At 40.6% G+C, this 19,708-nt stretch overlaps 2 protein-coding genes across 3 annotated transcripts; one reads left to right on the top strand and one right to left on the bottom strand.

Annotated features, from left to right (window-relative positions):
* Positions 1-460: 460 nt before the first annotated feature.
* Positions 461-5,331, bottom strand: LOC103702860 (probable RNA-binding protein ARP1). Of its 2 annotated transcripts, none has more exons than XM_026802865.2 (6): positions 4,990-5,331; positions 4,626-4,773; positions 4,417-4,537; positions 3,638-3,677; positions 3,293-3,539; positions 461-1,019 (listed from the first exon to the last, which is right to left on the bottom strand). In XM_026802865.2, the coding sequence occupies exons 1-6, from the start codon at positions 5,173-5,175 to the stop codon at positions 1,015-1,017; spliced, it is 747 nt and encodes a 248-aa protein (XP_026658666.2). In that variant the 5' UTR covers positions 5,176-5,331; the 3' UTR covers positions 461-1,014. The 2 variants fall into 2 exon arrangements, with proteins under 2 accessions (XP_026658666.2, XP_008783676.2); XM_008785454.3 differs by having other exon boundaries at positions 462-1,022.
* Positions 5,332-11,087: 5,756 nt separating this feature from the next.
* LOC103702861 (pentatricopeptide repeat-containing protein At3g09650, chloroplastic) lies at positions 11,088-13,982 on the top strand. The gene has a single exon (XM_008785455.4). The coding sequence runs from the start codon at positions 11,292-11,294 to the stop codon at positions 13,491-13,493; it is 2,202 nt and encodes a 733-aa protein (XP_008783677.1). The 5' UTR covers positions 11,088-11,291; the 3' UTR covers positions 13,494-13,982.
* The last annotated feature ends 5,726 nt before the right edge of the window (positions 13,983-19,708 follow it).

The following is a 19,708-nucleotide window of genomic DNA, read 5'->3' as shown; positions in this document are numbered from 1 at the left end:
TTGTGGGCGGGTGGCTTTGGTGGGCTAATGATCCTTTAACTACAAGTCTGTTTCAACAAAAATTGGGAGAAGTATCAATGCCTTAACAGTAGCAAGTCTGCCGATCACCACATTGTAGGGTGGCTGGGCAGTCCACATAATTTTCAAGATTAGGAAGAGTTGGATCGAATTTAGGTATGCAAGCCTTATAGAGAGTATAATGATGTATAGGATTTCTTGCATTCCTCGAGAAAAACTACATTCAGTGACTCAGCCTATGATCAACTGATACGATCCCATCACCATTTTTATCTTGGACGAGGTGAAGATATGATATTTTCGTTTCCTCTTTCCTTGCTTAATAGGCTGTCTTTAGTCCTTCTAACCTTCTTGTACCAGTATATTTTTTTTCCAATAATAAAATTGGGTGGCTTCTAGCCTCCCCTTCCATAAAAATAGAAAAGCTCCTTCAAACATCACAGTGAAAGAAATTAATTTGATATTAGTTTCTTGACAAAGTAAGACAGCTTATTTTGAGAAACTCTGAGCTTGCTGGTATGTGAGGATGTTAGGTTCACGTTTAGGTAACACCTGCTGCAAACTTCTTGTCCAAAAGAAAACGCTCTTAAATGAAAAAAGAAATCTTCAGAAGAGAATGACAATCTGTGCAAAAACAGTCATCAAGCCATTTGGTTGTTTATCTGTTGGTGTAATCGATGCAATGGCGGGCACAATTTATCTGCAAGTTTAGATATAAAAACCAAGCCTGGTGACCATCAACAACCAATGAAGAATGAAGTTAGGAGGAAAAAGCTGCAACTTTATGGCAGAAGAATGTGATCGTTTGAGAGTGTACAGGTTCTTGCAATAGTTCACTGAAGGCGTAGATATTTCGGTAAGCAGAACAAAGCTTCTTTTGTTACATTTGCGCTTTCTGTGAATCCAGTAGAACCAGGGCTAAAGTACAGCGCTTCAGCGGATGTCATCTGCCACCTAAGCCTCTTGTTCTAAACACTTTCAGCTGCAGCTTGTAACTTATTCTACTGCCAAATACAATGTTTGTTCATTAGTACAATGCATGAGGCCTGATGGATTCTCATTTCTAAGCCATGGTATGTACCTGTTGTTTGGCTTTTACCCTTTTTTTTTTTTTTTAAATGCATGACATATCTGAATGAAAAGAGAACATGAATATATATATATATATACATTTTAAAGTACAGCATGACTCAGTATCAAAACAGACTAATACGAGCAACATTTTGAATTAAGTAGATCAGTTTTAAGCAATTAATTTTGAAGCTTATTATAGAAAGAAAGAGTTCTACAGCTTTAGCTTCTAAAACTCAAGACTAACGTTTAATATCATCCTCTCTCTCTCTCTCTCTCTCTCTCTCTCTCTCACACACACACACACACACACACACACACATACAGAAAAAAGAAAAGAAAAAGAAAGAAAAATGACGCAGTTGAAAAAGTATAAACAAAGAACTGTATCAGCAGGGATATGAACTTGTTCATATCCTGACTTGTTCTCAGCATACTACGAATTTACTGCATGATGAGGATGTTCCCCATACATCTAACACTTGGTTATGCTACTTAGTCATCTTAAAACAGATTAAGATGCAGTTATTCATAAATGATATGCAGCAGTTTGAAATTTTCTGATTGTAAGTATTACAGTAAGTTGCTGCTAGCAGCGTCGAACTTTGGGCTCCCATTGACCATGAATCATTTACCATTGGCAGTTTGATTTTTCTGGAAGCATTTGCAGCAGCCGTCCATATTTCTCTAACTACACTACTTAGTAGAACAGTATATTGAGTAGGAGTTTCATGACATGCTTCGAAATGACAATCATCAAAGGCTGAGAGAATTTAAGTTCCTTCCGGTTCATATTTAGCACGTCTTTTGGATATTTGACATCTTAATATGCTGTTTTTTAGATAATATATTTTTTACTTTCAGATTGCAAAATATGGTGCTTGGTTGTGATACTCGATATCTAGAAATACCAGAAAGAAATGAATAGGAAAATTTAGTCAACAAGAGGCCTATATGTCGGCCATCGTGGCCATTGAACCAAATGAAGGGAGGTTTTTGGTACTCCATTGCAACAAATTACCTAAGCCCAAAACAAACTTAACTGTTAGAGAATGGAACAAGGTTATCACAGCTTTCCTCTTGCTTTATAATCCAAACGTTGGAGCACTTTTTATAAAGGCTAGACTTTGAGATTGAATGAGACACGTCAACTTTAAAAGATTCTTTCTGATATGGAATCAACCAGTTAAACCTCAAGCCTAGTATGGTTATGAAGGGTAATTCAATCTGAGCATGTAAAACCCTAAGATACTCTGTATTTAAGATATCTCGTTGGAACTAGTGCAAGAAATTTTGGCTTTCATATCCAAGTGGGAGATGTCGACAATTGTGGCCGCAAGGCCAAACAAATGGAGAATTTTGATGCTCCATTAAGAAATTACCCAAGTTTTTATATCCGTTGGAGTATGAATGGACTAAGATTATTGCAACTTCTCTCATGCTTCCAAATCCGAATGTTGGAGTGTTTCTATAAAGGCTAGACTTTGAGATCAGATGGGATACATCAATCCAAGAAGATCCTTTCTAATCCCTATCCACGTTCTAGTTAAGCAAGCTAAATCAATCCCGTCTCACAACATTGTTGAGGATCTTATCCTTCCAATTTTGCTGTCATCACTAACCTTGGATCATATATAAAACTTTTGGCATTTCGAGCTATGACAACATCGTAAGCTACAAACTTGTTATCTCTCTAATTTGCTGCAATATATTTTCTTTTATGTGTTTATAAGGCACATGCTCATATAACATAACTAAAATTCACTTGTAAGTAAGCTGCAGCATCATCCACTAGGTTCTTATTATTTCCTTTTATATTGAATTTATGAAACATACAGTCATACAAAAGCTACATTTATATTGTCAATCAGTAAAACAGGAACTACATGCACTCTTCAAATTGATTATCCTGCCTAAACTTTGCCATAGCCCATTGGTACACACAGTTCATGCATGTTTTATGAGAAAAAAAGGCAGTTCGTGAATGTTAATAAGGCTAAACCTTGTTAATAAGACCTTAAGGTGAGTTTGATCAGACTTGACCATAACACACTTAACTCTTTTTACTTTTAACTTCGGGCTTTGGATCTTAAACTTGACCACAACACTCTTAACCAAATTCATGCTATCTTGATGTACCATTAAGTTCGATCTCTACAGGTGCAAGCAACTGCAGTGACCAGGATTAGAGAGGAGAGTGTACCTTTAGTTGTAGGCACTGCAGTGGGCTTGGATATGGTGGTGTCTACTGTGCCGGCTGCTTGCATTGGAGGGAATATGTGGTGGTGGGTGGGAACTCCCATGGTCTGTAATTGCTGGTATTGGAAGTGATACAGTGGGTACATGGGCACGACTGCATTTGGACTCACCATGCCTCCTTGCCCTGGGTATGCTGATTGTTGCAACTGCCCCTGCACGTAGGGCCCCCTCCCGGCCGTGTGGCTTAGCTTCTGGGGTCAATTAAAAGATAAACTAAGTTTTGTACATCAAATTAAGGGTTCTCAGCCATATTAATGAGCCAATATTAATGAGCCAAGTGAGAAGTTACCGGGTTGTAGCCCATTCCTGCCGCATATGAGGGTGGATACCTGATCAACAGAAAAAAAAATTTGCATGTCGCCAAACATCATGAAAGTCCATCATACTATATAATTATAAATCAAAATAGACCTTTTTTTTTTTTTTTGCTAAAATGGATGATTCATGTATTTGTAGTATGGATATATTCAATAAAATTAGAAAATAAAAAAATTCAGAATGTTTTAGCCATAAATGAAATCACTCAATCTGAGATTCTATTTATGTTTTTAAATACATGTTTAACCTGAAGGCCCACATTGTCCAAATATCCTGTAGCAGAGGGCAAAAATGGACCTTTCCTTTGGGTGCACAATATAGTAGGGCCTCCCGAGAGCACCCATTAGGACAGCCATTATTATGTCCCAAGCGCCCCGGTTTTGAACCATGCCACCGTGGACAGGAGCCGGTCAGAAAACACACGTAATCAGCCAAAAAGCCATGCGGGGCGCCACAACCCTCTCCGGGTTTGTCGGGACCATAGACATGGCACATGCAAGCCCACTCTGCCCCCCCCTCACTCTTCACTCTTCCAGCTTTGGGATCCACGTGCTCCGCCCGACCCCTAGCGTACGGTCTCGACACCAGAGACAGAGAGTGAGAGAGAGGGGGGAAAAGAGAGAGGAGCCAGCGCCCACGGGAAAACTACTACTACTACCATTTAGAACACAGATAACGTGGGAACGCGGTTTTCTTCACCGAATGGAATCGTTTAAAGATATAATAATCGACAGCAGACATGTCTCATACCCGTAGGCGGCGGAGGAGAAGGGAGGGAAGCCGTGGAAGTGGGGGAAGGGAGATGGTGGCGGTGGCGTTCCCGATGAGTAGTACCATCGTGCCGGCGGTCGCGTTGACACCCCCCTCGATCCTTTCCATCAGAAAAATTTAAAGGAAAAGAAGTTAGTCTTAGTTATTTCCAAATAAGAGGAGGGGAAAGGGAGCGAAAGAGTGGACACCCGGCCGGTGGGAGGGGATGGCAGGATGAGAGGACTTGGCGCGGCGGGCTCCGAGCGATGCCAGGTTGCAATTGGCCCGTCGGCCGTTGATCACCGGCGTGGCGTCCTCGCATGCCTTCTTCGCTGCTTCAGCCTCCTTAAATGTCACCTGGTTAACGACATAGCTAACGAACTTATGACCTTAAAGTAAAAGAGAAGATCAAAGATTTTACCTGGAAGAAAGTTACTTAAAAATACGCAAAAAAAAACTCGAAATAACGACAGAGACAGAATGCTAAAACAATCGAAACGAAGCTCGGTAATTAATTATGGTTATCGGTTGCAGCTAGTAGTAGCTTATATGAGATCATAGAATTCAACTTACGAAACCATAGCCCTTCGATCGGCCGGTAACCTTGTCGAAGATGATGACGGCTTCAATGATCTCACCGTACTCGTCAAAGTGAGCCTTGAGGACGTCCTTGCTCGTCTCCCAAGCCAGCCCACCTACGAACACTTTGGTCAGCGCAGTGTCCTCCAACTGCTGCCCCATCTCTTCTCCCTTCTTCATCTCTATCTCTCTTCTCTAAAGATAGGTGCAGAAGATGCAGTATAGGGAGTAAGATCCTGGTTTGCGAGAAGGGAGTGGGGAAGGGATCAGTGAGGCGTGAGCTATATAAGGAGGGAGGGGCTCGGGTCAGAGACAAGGGTGCTATTTTCCCGGCTAAGGAAGCGTACATATAATAATAAAGCAAAAGGGGGCTCTTGATGGAACCAGGAGGGAGGAAAGACAGATGGGAGGGACAGCTGGGCTTTGTCGTTCTTTGTCCTTGTTTATATATTAATCGTGATCTCCTTCTTCTGAATGGTTTAACGGTCGTCATTATGATCTGTGAGGGCCTCGCCAAATGAGTAGTACACCCCTCCTGGCATTGCAAAAGGCAATTAAAATGATCTTACGGGTGCTTGATTACGTTAACCTATGTATCCGTAATGAAAATTTTTATGAAGATTACCGTCGAGCTGCTAATATGTTGCAACCAATAGCAGCTATAAAATAAACCGATGAATTAATTACTTAAAATAAATATAAATATATTTATAAAAATCAAAAGATAAAAATTAAAATATTACTGTAGAAGCTATAGAGTAGAATTTGATTGTGTAGATCCAATATGATTAGTCATATAGTTTGTCATTCAGCTTACTCTTAATTTTTTTATAGGTATTATTTGATATTGTTGTTATTTATTTGAATGAAATAATATTTTCAATTCAAATTTATGTGAGATTGAAACAGTATTTTCCATCATATATATGGATGGTGACTTGAGTATATAACTGCTGTTATTCTTATTCTTTGTTATAATAACCAATAATGAACTGGCTTTTTATTCTACAAACAGCAGCAAAATCAAATAATGCTGGATGGCAAATGACTGCTTTTTGTTGGAATGTAATAACTTGAAACAACCGTGATAGCAGATAATATTTTACGACCAAATTTCTAATCCCCGGTAGAGATGGGCGAGGAGCAGTGGTTGCATTAATTTATTAAAATAATAATACGTAACGGTTTCGAGGGGGCCGTTATTTCATGATAACAGAGCATGCACTAATTCGTCATTTCCGCTCTTCTAATTTAATAAAAAAGAGCTGAAATCTCGTACCAAAAAATAATTAAGAAAAAGAACTGAATCAACCTCAGATCTGAGCACCGATTGCACATTGGACGCTGCGGACACGTGGGGTCAGGTGCGCTGTGTCCGCGTGTTCCGGCGAGCGGTGCAACCATGCCGTACCTACCGGTCCTGCGATCGCCTTGTAGATTTCTTTTATCCTTCGAACGAGGCCTGGGCTTTGGCCGTCTTGGCGGCAGGTGGATAAATCTCCGCCGCTTTTGGTGGCTACCAACGTGGCTTCCAGCCTTTGCCTTTTAAAACGAGGCTCCGTTTGTGGTGGGTACCACTTAGCTGTCTTTTATATCAGACGGATATGAATACATACCATAAAATTTAAAAATAAAATATTTTGAAATACCAGATGTAACTTTTTATCTCCAGCTCACAGAATATTATCCGAATGACTGACTACATAAGCAGCCATCCAGTTTGCGGCCTCATTAGCTTCACTACTTAACGGTTTTAATTCATATTTAAAAGGCTGAATACTATTTTCATATATTTCATCAATGATAAATTTATTTTTTTAATGAAAAGAATATATATTTTTTTGTGTTAAAATAAAGTGGCACTTTCCTACCATCATTTACTTCAGAATAATTTTTTTTTTTTTGCTGAAACAGTTGATTCATACAATAATAGCACAGATACATTCAAAAATGTCAAAAAAACAACAAGTTCCAAACGGCATTAGACAACTCCTTCTCTTCAACATAAATGTTATTTTCAGAATGATTGCACACGTATGAGATCACTCTATGGTTTCGTTGGCTTCTCCATATATGTGCTTAGCTGAAATGCCACGTTGCCACAAACTATGGTCTCATCCATCCATAGGTGCCTCTTTAAAACCGGCCAATAACCATAGTTGAGTCATTCTGAAGCAATACATCTCCGGCCTGCAGCCAACACCCCCTAACAATTGCTGAACATCGGCAGCAGGGAGGGGATAATAACGTGACATCACTCCAGGCACACTGTTCAAGGAGAGGCGTGAAAGAACGAGAAGCAAGGACCAACAGCTGGGACTGTGAGTAGGCCACATAGAGACACAACGCAAAACGCCATTAGCTTTTGACGTCTTGCATCCAGCGGTCTTGATGAGACTTCATGATATGCATGGGGCTTTCAAGACCTATGCTTGTAATGCTTCATAATATCCAACTCCGACGCATGCCCCCTTCTAATATCAATCACCGCCTTGTACAAGGGATGGGTAATCGACATGAGAAAACAGCGTGTGGCTACTTCCAATAATGTGGTCTCTCTGTCTTGATCTAGACGTGTTATTTTTGTTGGATGATCATTTGCAGTGTTACGGTACAGGGAGTAGCCAGGAAGCTGGATTGCCATTTGGCTTGGAGAAGTTCATTCAACATTATTTAACACACTCATGGCTTTTCCTCATGAGGAGGCATAACTGTTGGTAATGAAGAGAATAAGAAACACGCCGTATTCATACAACCCCACAGCCTTGCTTCTTCTCTGTTTGTTATGTTAAAAAAAAGGAAAAAAGACCCTTTTTTGATAAATTTATGCAGGTTCAAACACTTGAGGATGTATCACCCATGCCTTGCCCAGTTTGTATTTCAATAGTTGGTTGATTTGTTAATATCATGTCACAGATGATATAGTGTCAAAGAGAAAAATATTTTTTATTAGGTTTTAAATTTCAATAAAAAAGAAATCTTGTGAGATTGGGCTGGATTTCTGATTGGATCATAGATTATAAGGTCTATTTAAGCAACCCTCATATCAACCAAATCCCTCTCCAGTCCAAATTTTATGGAAAAAAAAAATCTCCATAGTTTATAGATTTTTTTTTTCGCCTACATTCCAAAAGATCCGTAGATGGAATTTCAGCCTAACTGGGCAAATTAATTAGCCTAGTTTCCATAGAAAATCGAACTTAATTCTGCTGGATTTTTCAAACAAGCTCTTAAAATTTGATTAGCCTCTTGATATGTTGTTATGCATTGGTCATGGGAATCTGAGCTAGTAAGAGGACCCATGCCCTTCGAAGGTAAACCACTTGTTCAGAACTAATGCGATTATTAAATAATTGTAACATATATATGTCTTGTTTGTTGATGAGACTAAGATCCATCTTTCAGTTCAAGAACTCCAATTATGAACATTACTACATGTTCATTATTAAGTTATTACCTAACAAAGTTTAATCTGGATGGTGACTAGAACGTTGTTTTCTTTAAACAAGAAGCAGAAACACCGGTACATCATAACTTAACGATTTAGTAAGATGTAATAAACAGTGGGGAAATGGCAATCACTCTTAGGGCTCGTTTGGTTCGCGGAAAAAGAAGGAGGAAAGTGTGGTCAACGGAAAAGTAATGAGATGCCTCTTGTTTGGTTGGAGTTTTCAAAGGAGAGAGAAGGGAAAGTTATATTCCCATGGGAATGTGATTCCCATATTTCATGGGAAAGTTACTTTCCCATGAGACGGGAATCACTCCATTTTTACTTTTTTCCAAAAAGTCCCTTCAGCATTAAAGAAGCATTAAAGAGGCATTAAAAACCTAATTTTTATTAAGGGCATAATAGGAATTATATATAACTTTCCTAGGAAAGTGGATGGCCAACCAAACATAAGCACCTTGGAAATTTGTCACTTTCCCATGGTCAACCAAACATGCCAAAAATACTTTCCTAGGCATTCTCTTCCTAGGAATTTGTTTCCTAGGAATCATATTCCTAGGAAGGAAAATGCTTTCCGCGAACCAAACGAGCCCTTAGTTTCAAAGGCTGACACCAGTTTGTTACTCGGTAAACGATGAACCTGGTGAAGGGAAAACTTCGCGCCGAGAATGCTTCCAAGGATGCTGCAATAAGTCGAAGCCATTAATCCATTCTACAACAGTCGCTGGTTTCCAATATGCCCGAGATCACGACTTCATTAAGTCCCAAGAGACCGTGAATAAGATGACTCGTAAAAATAGGAAGCATCAAGTTCCCAATAGCATCAGACTCATTAGCGGGATTTGATACGCCGTACCCACGAGAAGTTCACACGAACAAAAATTATATGGGGCGGCCGCTAGAGAAAAAAAAATTTGGAGCAGATCATAGATCTGTTCTGTTAATGGAGTCACAAACAAACTATTTTGCAAGTCAATACACATATTTAGATAAATCGATACGTAATTTCTAAAATATAGCAACCAATATCCAATACATGGTCAGATGATATATAGTCTAATTAGTCATATAGCAATCCAATACAAACTTTTAAGTAAATTAATATACAATCTTCAAAATACTATATTCACCAATACACAGTATATAGCTGATGATGTACACTAATCGACTTTATAGTATATACTCCAAACTTATCTGATATGCACCTAGTGATCCAATACTCATTTTTAGGTAAAACAATATACAGTTTTTTTAGAATATACTTTTAATCAGTACATGCTGACCGATATTCCATATCAAGCAATTAATTATCTCGTATTTATTTTTTTAAAATTACAAAATTGATGAACTCTATCAATAGTTGGAGTCTTATTCTTATTTGACTTTTGGATTTTCTTTTTATGATGGACGCTAGAAAAAATATAGTAAAATAAAAATTCTGTTCTATAAGATATTCTACGGTGCCCGCCCCATACAATTTTTATTCATTTCGCACCCTCACCATGATTCCTCCCCGGAGCTTTCTTGCAATCCCGTGTAACTCGATATTGCTTCTATATCCCTCTCCCCAACATAATATTGTCCTATACCCGAGTCATGGTAATAGGTGTCTCGATAATGATCGGTGAAACAAGAGCTCGGGGAAACAACGTTTCAGGAAATCGGCAATCCATTCACCGTGACTCTATCTGTAGTGACTGACTGTAGGTCAGGACCCGAGTGCCTCCAAATTGTAGCATATTTTTCACTAGATTTTCCTCCAGATTACAGAGCAATTTGTGAAAACGGAGTAGATATTCCAGTGGCCATCGAACCGATATTTTTTCCTCTCATCATACAAGCTCCTATGTTACTCCAATCCATGATCAATTATTCAGAGGCTTTGTTGAGCAGTGGCTCCCATCAAACACCAATGACCGAAATACCAATCTCCCCTTCCTCTTTGGAGCTTCAAACAGTCGTCCATGATATAGTATATTACTTTCTACCGAGGTCTTCCATGATACGGTATGTAACTTTCTAACATCCATAGTATGAGCCTACATCATTGCCTTCATCATCCAATTGGTCCGGTTTAAAAGGGACGCCAACACCACAGCATCAAAGAGAAGGTAAAAAGGTAAGGAACATATGACTGATTTAATCTGTGCGAATGAATGAATGAAGGTGTTCGAAGTGCTTTAAATTTTGTACCTAGAGCAATCCATCAGCCAATGTCGCTATGGGAGATCAATTATTATTTCGTGCGAAAGATATAACCTGAACCTCGGAGGGAGAACAGAGGTTGTATCTTTCACATGAAAGAAGGATTCACTATTAATTTATGCAACGGCTACTTCTATGCTGACGAACGAATGAATTCGAAATGCTTTGAAATCTGTGCAGGATGCGGTCTCCTGAAGATAACGTGAACAGGTGAGGAACATAAGACTGGCTTAATTAAGTCTCCAGGAAAGGACAACGATCTCGCCTTTGATTAAGCCTATCCTTGACACGCTGCAAATGGTGGCTCTCATCCGGCCCGGCTTGATGGGAAGGCCCAGATATCAATTCCATCAACCTAAGCGATTCCTTTCAGAGCTGAACCAAGCCCACAGATCAGTAACCGAGCCCACCCGACTTGAAAAAACCCAAGACCAAGCAGTGATCCTTTCGAACAAGAGGATCCCATCTCCTCGACGTAGTCAGCCCCATATCCATCCACCCAGCCGAGGCACCACCAATGCTTCCATCCATGGCTTTCTTCCCTCCATCCTCTCTCCCCTATCATCTCCTCCCTCTTATTCACACTCCAGAAAACACTACCTTCTTCAAATTAATGATTCGTCCATAAAGAGCAACTATAACGATGCAACAGCCTTCAATGAGCTCTGCTCCTCTCCATTCTCGAATCCAAGTCATCCCCTCCACTAAACCCTTCGAGCTTCCAAACCATTCCACCAAACCCCTCCATCACCACCATCCTCCCATCCGAGCCCAACCCACCTCCAACCAGGTCTCTTTCCCTATCCTCAACCTCACCCCCGGTGACGGCACCCCAACTTCATCCCACGATATCCACCTCCTCTCTCTCCTCCGCCAGCGGAAGACGGAGGAGGCGTATCAGGCCTACACCCGGTGCCCTCACCTCCCGAGCTCCACCTGCCTCAGCCGCCTCGTCGCCCAGCTCTCCTACCAGAATACTCCCGCCGCTTTCACCCGCGCCCAGGACCTCGTCCGCCGCCTTCGCGACGAGCGCCAGCTCCACCGCCTCGACGCAAACTCTCTCGGCCTCCTCGCCGCCGCCGCCGCCCGCTCCGGCGCCACCCTCTATGCCGTCTCGGTCGTCCGCACCATGCTCCGCTCCGGCTACCTTCCCCACGTCAAGGCCTGGAGCGCCGTCGTCAGCCGCCTCGCAGCCGCCCCCGACGACGGTCCCGCCGAGGCCCTCCGCCTGTTCGACGCCGTCCTCCGCCGCGTCCGTCGCATCCCTGGCGACGCCGCGGCCGACGCCCGCCCCGACACCGCCGCCTTCAATGCCGCCCTGAACGCTGCCGCTAACCTGGGGGATGTCCGGAGGTTCGCCCAGCTGTTCGACGGAATGCCCGAGTTCGGCGCTCAGCCCGACGTCCTGACGTACAACGTTCTCATCAAGATGCTCGCCAGAGCCGAGCGAAAGGACCTGCTGGTATTCGCTTTGGAACGCATTATCCAAAGAGCGCTGGTCCCTTGTATCACCACCTTGCATTCCCTCGTTGCAGCCTATGTGGGCTTCGGCGATCTCGAGACTGGCGAGAGGTTGGTGCAGGCGATGCGGGAAGGCCGGCGGGACCTTTGCTCAATACTCAGGGACTCGAATGCTGATGAACCAAGTGATAGAAGCGACAAGGAAGCTCATGCTCTTCTTGAAAAGCTCGTTGCTGTGAACTCAAATTCCGGTGATGCCAATGGCGATGATGATCTCTTGCCGTTGCTTCCCAAGACATACACACCTGACTCCAGAATCTACACTACGTTGATGAAAGGGTATATGAAAGATGGCCGCGTCGATGATGTTGTCCGCATGGTCCAGGCAATGCAGCAGGAGGCAGACCCCTCGAGCCACCCGGACCATGTCACATATACCACCGTTATCTCTGCACTTGTTAAGGTGGGCGCGATGGACCGGGCGCGCAGCGTGCTTGCTGAGATGGCCCGTGCCAGGGTGCCTGCCAACCGTATCACCTACAACGTGCTCCTCAAGGGCTACTGCCAGAAGCTGCAGCTGAACAAGGCGAAGGAGCTTGCACGCGAGATGTCTGAGAAGGCAGGCGTCGAGCCTAACGTTGTCTCATACAACATCCTTATTGATGGGTGCATACTGGTGGATGACAGTGCTGGTGCCCTGGCCTACTTCAATGAGATGCGGGAGCGTGGAATTGCACCTTCCAAGGTCAGCTACACGACTCTAATGAAGGCATTTGCGCTGTCGGGGCAGCCGAAGTTGGCACATAAGGTGTTCGATGAGATGGACAAAGACTCAAGGGTTAAGGTGGATAGGGTGGCTTGGAACATGCTGGTGGAGGGATATTGTAGATTGGGATTCGTAGAGGAAGCTAAGAAGCTTATGGAGAAAATGAAGGAGAGAGGCTGCCAACCTGATGTGGCCACTTATGGAAGCCTTGCTAATGGTATCGCGCTGGCCAGGAAGCCAGGGGAGGCTCTGTTATTGTGGAATGAAGTGAAGGAGAGGTGTAAGGCCTCGCCACCTCTTAGGCCAGATGAAGGGTTGCTGGATGCTTTGGCTGATGTGTGTGTGCGTGCGGCATTCTTCAAAAAGGCTCTGGAGATTGTGGCTTGCATGGAGGAGAATGGGATCTCACCCAACAAGACTAAGTACAAGAGGATATATGTGGAGTTGCATTCCAGGATGTTTACAAGCAAGCATGCTTCTCAGGCAAGGCAGGACAGGAGGAGGGAGAGGAAAAGGGCAGCCGAGGCCTTCAAGTTTTGGCTGGGCCTTCCAAATTCTTACTATGGAAGTGAATGGAGGCTTGAACCAGTTGATGAGGACGACTATGGAATTAGCTAATTCCGTTTCAACTCGGGTGCTGAGGGGCCATATATACATCAAGGAATGAGGACTGCCTCCAAATTTAGTGTTCAACATCTCAAACCTGATGGAATACCATCAAGATTGTCTGTGGTTGACTTCCTTCTCTTGGAAACTGGTTTCTGTGCGATAAGAAAATGCAAGAGAAGAGGAGATGGCGAGTCAATTGGCGACCTGAAAAATAAGACTTTTTTGGTACGTAGGTTGCTTATGTACCTTACTGATTTATGAGTGTATCAAAAAATGGTAATATACGGTACTTGTAGTTGTAATTTATCTGCCCTCTTCTGATAAATTGTCATGCATGAGATAGGGCAATCTTTAACCTGTTAATCTGTCAAGGGTCTGATACATGTGACTGGGTCAGTCTAAATGGTCCTCGGGTTGATGCAACGACCTTATTTTGTTTATGATGATGATGCAAATAAATTTAAATAGCATTAAGAAATCCTTGAATTTTCTTGTACAGTCATCTCTCTTTCTGGAACTACTATGTATGAAAATCTCTCAGTGGAGTCTGTTTACTGATGGCCTATTTGCCAAACTAAATACTTGAGCAGCATAGTGACATGAGAGAATTTATGTTAATCCTCTCAAAAAAGGAAAAGAAATTTTTGTATTTGATAATCCTGGTCCTTAAAAATGTAATCTAAACCGGTAGGACTGGTTCTAAGAACTTAGCTGAGGCTTGCGACATAGCAATCCATGAGTGGCAGCTAACTGGATTTAAACTATCCTTCGACTTATCCTTAAGTTTTATCGACACTTTGCTTCCTTGGTTTGAGAAACAATATTCAACATGTATTTTATGATTTTGCATTTTGAAAATTAAAAAGAAAAAAAAGGGGATAGTTTTAGTGATTTTCATTTTTCCCCTCCATCCGTGCATTCAGTAACTATAGACGTTATTCATGCGTCCTGTAGCTCTATTAGTCCTCGAGTACTATAATCATAATTATAATCATCTAGCCTCTTCTCAACTATCTTAGGGTTGACTTTATGGATCCTCGTTCGTCTAGTATTCCTATCTAGGGACAGACACTATTATAGTAGCTCATATATGCCATAATTCCACCATCTATATTACTCTCGTGGCATCGAATCATCAATGCACTAACTTGAGAAGCAATTTTGGATCCTTCATCAAGACTTCTACTCATTCTTTGGGCTCAATTTGTGCCAAAAAAGTGGAAAAATAAAAATCCCATAAGTTCTTGTTCTCTATCAACCAAATATGAAATCAATCTAAATATGTCATGGCTAACTCTTGATTGCTTCATTAAACCAGAGTAAATATGTATACACACACGCACACCTGTATGTCTATATATATACATATACATACATGCATGCACGTACATATACATATATTATACATATACATGTACCTAAATACACACACAGAGACATATATATATATATATATATATATATATATATATATATATATATATATGTATGTATATGTATATATGTATGTATATGTATGTATATGTATATATGTATGTATATGTATGTATATGTATATATGTATGTATATAGATGTATATGTATATATGTATGTATGTATGTATGTACATATATATACGTACACACACACACATTACAAACATAAGTTGCTTGCCCTTTTTTGTTTGCTGCATAGTTTCTGATCTGTATGTTTATTGTGCTACATAATATGAGTGAACTCTGTACACACCCTGTCTGATATCCTCCTAAATCACTGCTTCTGTAACCTTCTATGTCTGGCTGAGTAACCTAACAAATAGTGCATTTGTGCAGTCATTCCAGTATTAGGACCTCTTGTGCCACATGTACTGAACAGCTAGAATCAATATATTATTTTTTTCTCTCACAATATTCCTAAAGCTGATCTCAGACAGGGATGAAGGCAACAGTTCGGTGTTGGTTTGTTAAATACTAATGAAGCAGAGATGCGATCTGATATGAAATTTTCAATATATTTTGGGGAATCGTGTGGACATTTAAATAAGGTAAGAGATGAGCAAGGGTATCCTCTGAAAACAAGACGCCAATGGTGCTTGTCTTGCATTAAAATTCAAAGTCAGATCGTTTTCGTGCAGATTTCATGGATGTGAAGCTGAATTTTTTAATTAATGTAGGGATACGACCTGACTTGCCCAATAATCTAGATCTAGATTTGTAACACTGTAGTCAACCTCCAATAGTCTGGTTGAACTTCAGTTGACAACAAATATCCTATGTATACTAACTTTAACATTCACATGGCATGTTTAGACAATAAATGTACCACCATTAGCAATCTAGCATCCCATCATCAACATGTTTGTATCATTTTGATTATTGGCCTGTTTTCACAATCTAGCAACTGAATCAATCAACAAGTGCACCAATATGCCAATTCCTTGAGAGACAGACACAATCTTATCTAATCTGAGATGGGTATATCCGTCAGTATATAACCCATCAAAGTTCTACAATATTTTTTGACAAGCACTCAACCTGACTGTATATAGATCAAGGCATAATCTATCAAAATATGACAATTTTGTGACGACGCTCTAATTGACATTAACCTGTATGAATTGGTTCCATTTTTCTGAACACAGTACAGAGAAGAGAGGATGCTATAATGAAGCTCAAATGGCAGTAAGACCTGTCATGATCATTATATGGTTCAAGTTTAGTGCAATCAAGAAGAAACCTTTCAATGTTCTCAAATGTCGTTTTTTGTTCAAAAAGATAGTACAATATGCACCAAGCACAAGAAATACCATTAGAAAATATGACGACACATACCTCAAGCATGCAGCAGTATTTACAGATCTTTCCCCTGTGATGTTATATATCTGTCTATATCTAACATTGACAAAAATGAAACACTTGCATTATCAAACGTACAGAAAAAAAGTTCTATACGTTCAACCAAATAAGTGGAGTCAGCAGTCTTATATTTGGACCATACAAAAAAAAAGAGAGCAAATTTAGTGAACTGCTCCTGCATTTTGGACCAAACTTTAAGGATGAACAACATATAATTGTGTAAAGACTTTCCAAAATCTCATGTAATCGTTAGCATTTTGACCTTGTTGTCTGATTATGCGAGTAAGATGAAGACAAGACCTGGAAGAGATGGATCTTACTTGTATAGTTGCTACTTGAAAATTTTCAAGGTAGGATTTTTATTTTTCTCCCAGTATCCATATTAGACTTATATGAATTGCCATGGACAGAGTACAATGCAATAAAAATGACATTTGTTCAATTGTTTGTGACACCATAGAAAGGTGGCAGATGATCCATGTATTATAAGGCTGTTACTGTGAGGCCATATGCCATGCAAGTCCAACGCATCACATGTAACAAATAAAAAATCATGGATATGAAAGAAATAATATTTAGAGTATCCCCTGCTCTTGCCAAGACTTTTTAGTAATTTTTTTTTTTTTGACTCACACTAATCGTGCATAAGTACAGCCAATAAGATCAAAAAAGAAAAGATTGTGCATTTCTTATACCTCAAAAGACTATCATTTCAGTTCCTATGAAATGCATTTCTCTTATCCATAAACGTATCTATGTATTGCACTCTCAAGCTGATTCTACCTGCCAAGCTGTGTTTCTCCTGATAAAAAAGAAATGTTATGACAATATTCCTCGCCTGAATTTAGATAAGCAAATATCTCTCACATGTTGTGCAATCAGAATAGAGAAATACTAATGGTTTAAGGAGAAGATCACTCCAAAAGCTTATAGTTTTGCAACTTGGTGCCTTCATGAATATCTCAAACTGCAAATATGATTCATATTTTCTTTAAAACTACAATGAATATAAGTAAAGTTTATTAAGCATAGATTGAGTAAGGTCTATTATTAAATCCATTCCTTAAGCACATATAATATCAGGTTAGATTGTGTACATTTGTATTTGACTCTTGTTAGACTTAATTCAAAAGAAAGATTACATTAGTCACCCATACCTGACCCATGGATGTACAGGTTTGGGTTAAGTACATGTCTGCAGGTCCTAGTGATGTACTAATCCAACTCGACCAAAAGCACCAAGGTTGAGACTATTGATAATTTCGTTTTTTGCATGGCTCTTAACCTAGCAGGGAATTATGAATTTGGCATATCATGCTACAATCGAGGAATTTTAGGTAATGGTAGAAAGTAGATGGTACACTCGAAAGACACAACTTTTCTCATTCCTTTCTTTTAATTTGTTTAATTCTTCTTTTGCATCAACCAATTGACCTAGCGGTGTGATCTGAGTCATTTGCTCATTGGCACCCAAAACAAAAGAAGCATCTATCCACTCTCTTCAAAGTTAGCAATAAAGGTGAAAATTTTGTCGCCAACGGCTATTAAGTATCAACACTTGTGGTTCTTTTGCACGTTGAGCATGAGCAAATGTTACTGTCATAACTCTTAATTCTGTATAAGTACTTAAGATCTTTTTAGCGAATAACTAATGTAGAACTAAAAGTCTAAACATATGCCTGCATGGGTTTCTTCGACGAATAACCGATATAGGACTAAACACACGCCCGCGCGGATCCTCACATGCTCCCTCCGTTCAAGTCCTGACATTCTTATCAGGTTAAGCGTTCAAATTCATTCAAATCTAATCACAAATACCATAATAGGCCCAGCTCAGCTATAATGAAGCCGTGCTGTAGTGTCCCCTAATCTATATAGGCTATGGGCTGAACTCGCTCTAATATCATTTGTCATAACCCAAAATTTTATCCAAAATAGCTAGTCGGAAAGTATTTTTTGGGTTTTTTAGTCTTGTATAAATACTCAAGATCTTCTCGACGAATAACTGATATGGGACTAAACACAGATCCGCGCAGAGAATACTCACCTGCCAATTCAATGACTTGGATTCCAAGCGCGGTCCATGTTTGGCTGGTCATATATGGTAGTTGTCGGTCGCAGGAAAGTTGTTAATATTTAATAACATGTTGTTATTCCAAAGTTTGATGAATAGTCAAAAAGATGCGTGTGTTATACCACAAACCCGGTGAGCATAGAATTATAAGGCTCTCTTTTTTTGTTTCTTTTTTTTTTCTTTTTTTCTGGGCATATGCCAAAAGCCGCACCCCCCTCCCTTTTTTTGGTGAAAAATAGAAAGAAAGGGGGAGGGGCAGAGCCCCACCTGCATAGCAGCCCCCACTAGCCCCCCCTTTCATCAGAGAATGTTCAATGCAGGTCGCAAGTTTCCGCGTGCCCTTCCCAATCCGTGGAAAACTCCACTAGGCCATCCACGTGTGAGTACGTAACCCAGCGCCACCTTAGTACTAATGGAAGGAAAGTATATCCACACAGAGCCATCTGAGCGTGGGACAAGCAGTCCCCTGATTTAATCGATGCCCGCGCATTTCGAATCCGAACAACTCGGATGGAGTCCAAGCTCTCTTACCACTAAGCTACCATCTTGGTGGCAAATCCCCTTTTAATGCACCTTTATTGCTATTGAGAAGGAGAAGAGCTGAGCTTGTAAAATCCATTGTTAAACACACATATGCAGTGGATGGTGTAGGTGACTATCAAAATGCTCTATGCAATCAATTGGCAAGTTGCTATGTGACATAAAAAAGCAAATTACTCATGGTTAAGGTAGTGGCGTTGCCACATTTGTGGATTTCAAAAGCATACTTGTTGGTCCAAATGTTCGACATTTTTCTAGACAAAAGTCGCTTGCTAACTAAGTAACTATTACTTTCCTCAAGTTGCACCGGACATTTGCCACGCTTACATGTCAACAAATGCAGGCATCATTGATTCAATTGAAGGCATCAACATGATGCCATCATCTTGGTTGGTGCAGGCCACGCATCCATATAAAGTTATCTCCACTTCTTGCAGATTTATAAGTTCTTGGTGTTGGATATGATACTTTAATTTCACTGATCATTTACTTGTTAAATTTTCTTGACATTAGACATTTTATTCTACACACACACACACACACAAAATCTGCTATAAGACTCATATCGAGGGTAGACAAAGGTACATACAAAGCTATAAGTTGCACCTCATTGATGTGGGTTCCCAATCCAGTTCTTGCGAGCCCATAGACTTTAACAGGGTGAGGTGTGGTTCCTTGCAGCATCTAGTTGACGGAACAACTCTTGCTAGTTTAAGATGTTCCTAGTGACTTGTGAAGCCTAATAAATTAGCAATTTTAGTTGGACATGGACGCA

This window comes from Phoenix dactylifera, chromosome 3 (genome assembly GCF_009389715.1).
Source record: "Phoenix dactylifera cultivar Barhee BC4 chromosome 3, palm_55x_up_171113_PBpolish2nd_filt_p, whole genome shotgun sequence".
Taxonomy (NCBI): Eukaryota; Viridiplantae; Streptophyta; class Magnoliopsida; order Arecales; family Arecaceae; genus Phoenix; species Phoenix dactylifera.
This window is presented reverse-complemented; position numbering and strand designations above follow the sequence as displayed.

Coding starts and splice junctions, on each gene's coding strand:
- LOC103702861 (XM_008785455.4), top strand. CDS start 11,292: ATGCAACAGCCTTCAATGAGCTCTGCTCCTCTCCATTCTCGAATCCAA.
- LOC103702860 (XM_008785454.3), bottom strand. CDS start 5,175: ATGAAGAAGGGAGAAGAGATGGGGCAGCAGTTGGAGGACACTGCGCTG. Junction 4,774..4,989: donor GATCGAAGGGCTATGGTTTC/GTAAGTTGAATT, acceptor GTCGTTAACCAG/GTGACATTTAAGGAGGCTGA. Junction 3,678..4,416: donor TTCTCCTCCGCCGCCTACGG/GTATGAGACATG, acceptor TCTGTTGATCAG/GTATCCACCCTCATATGCGG.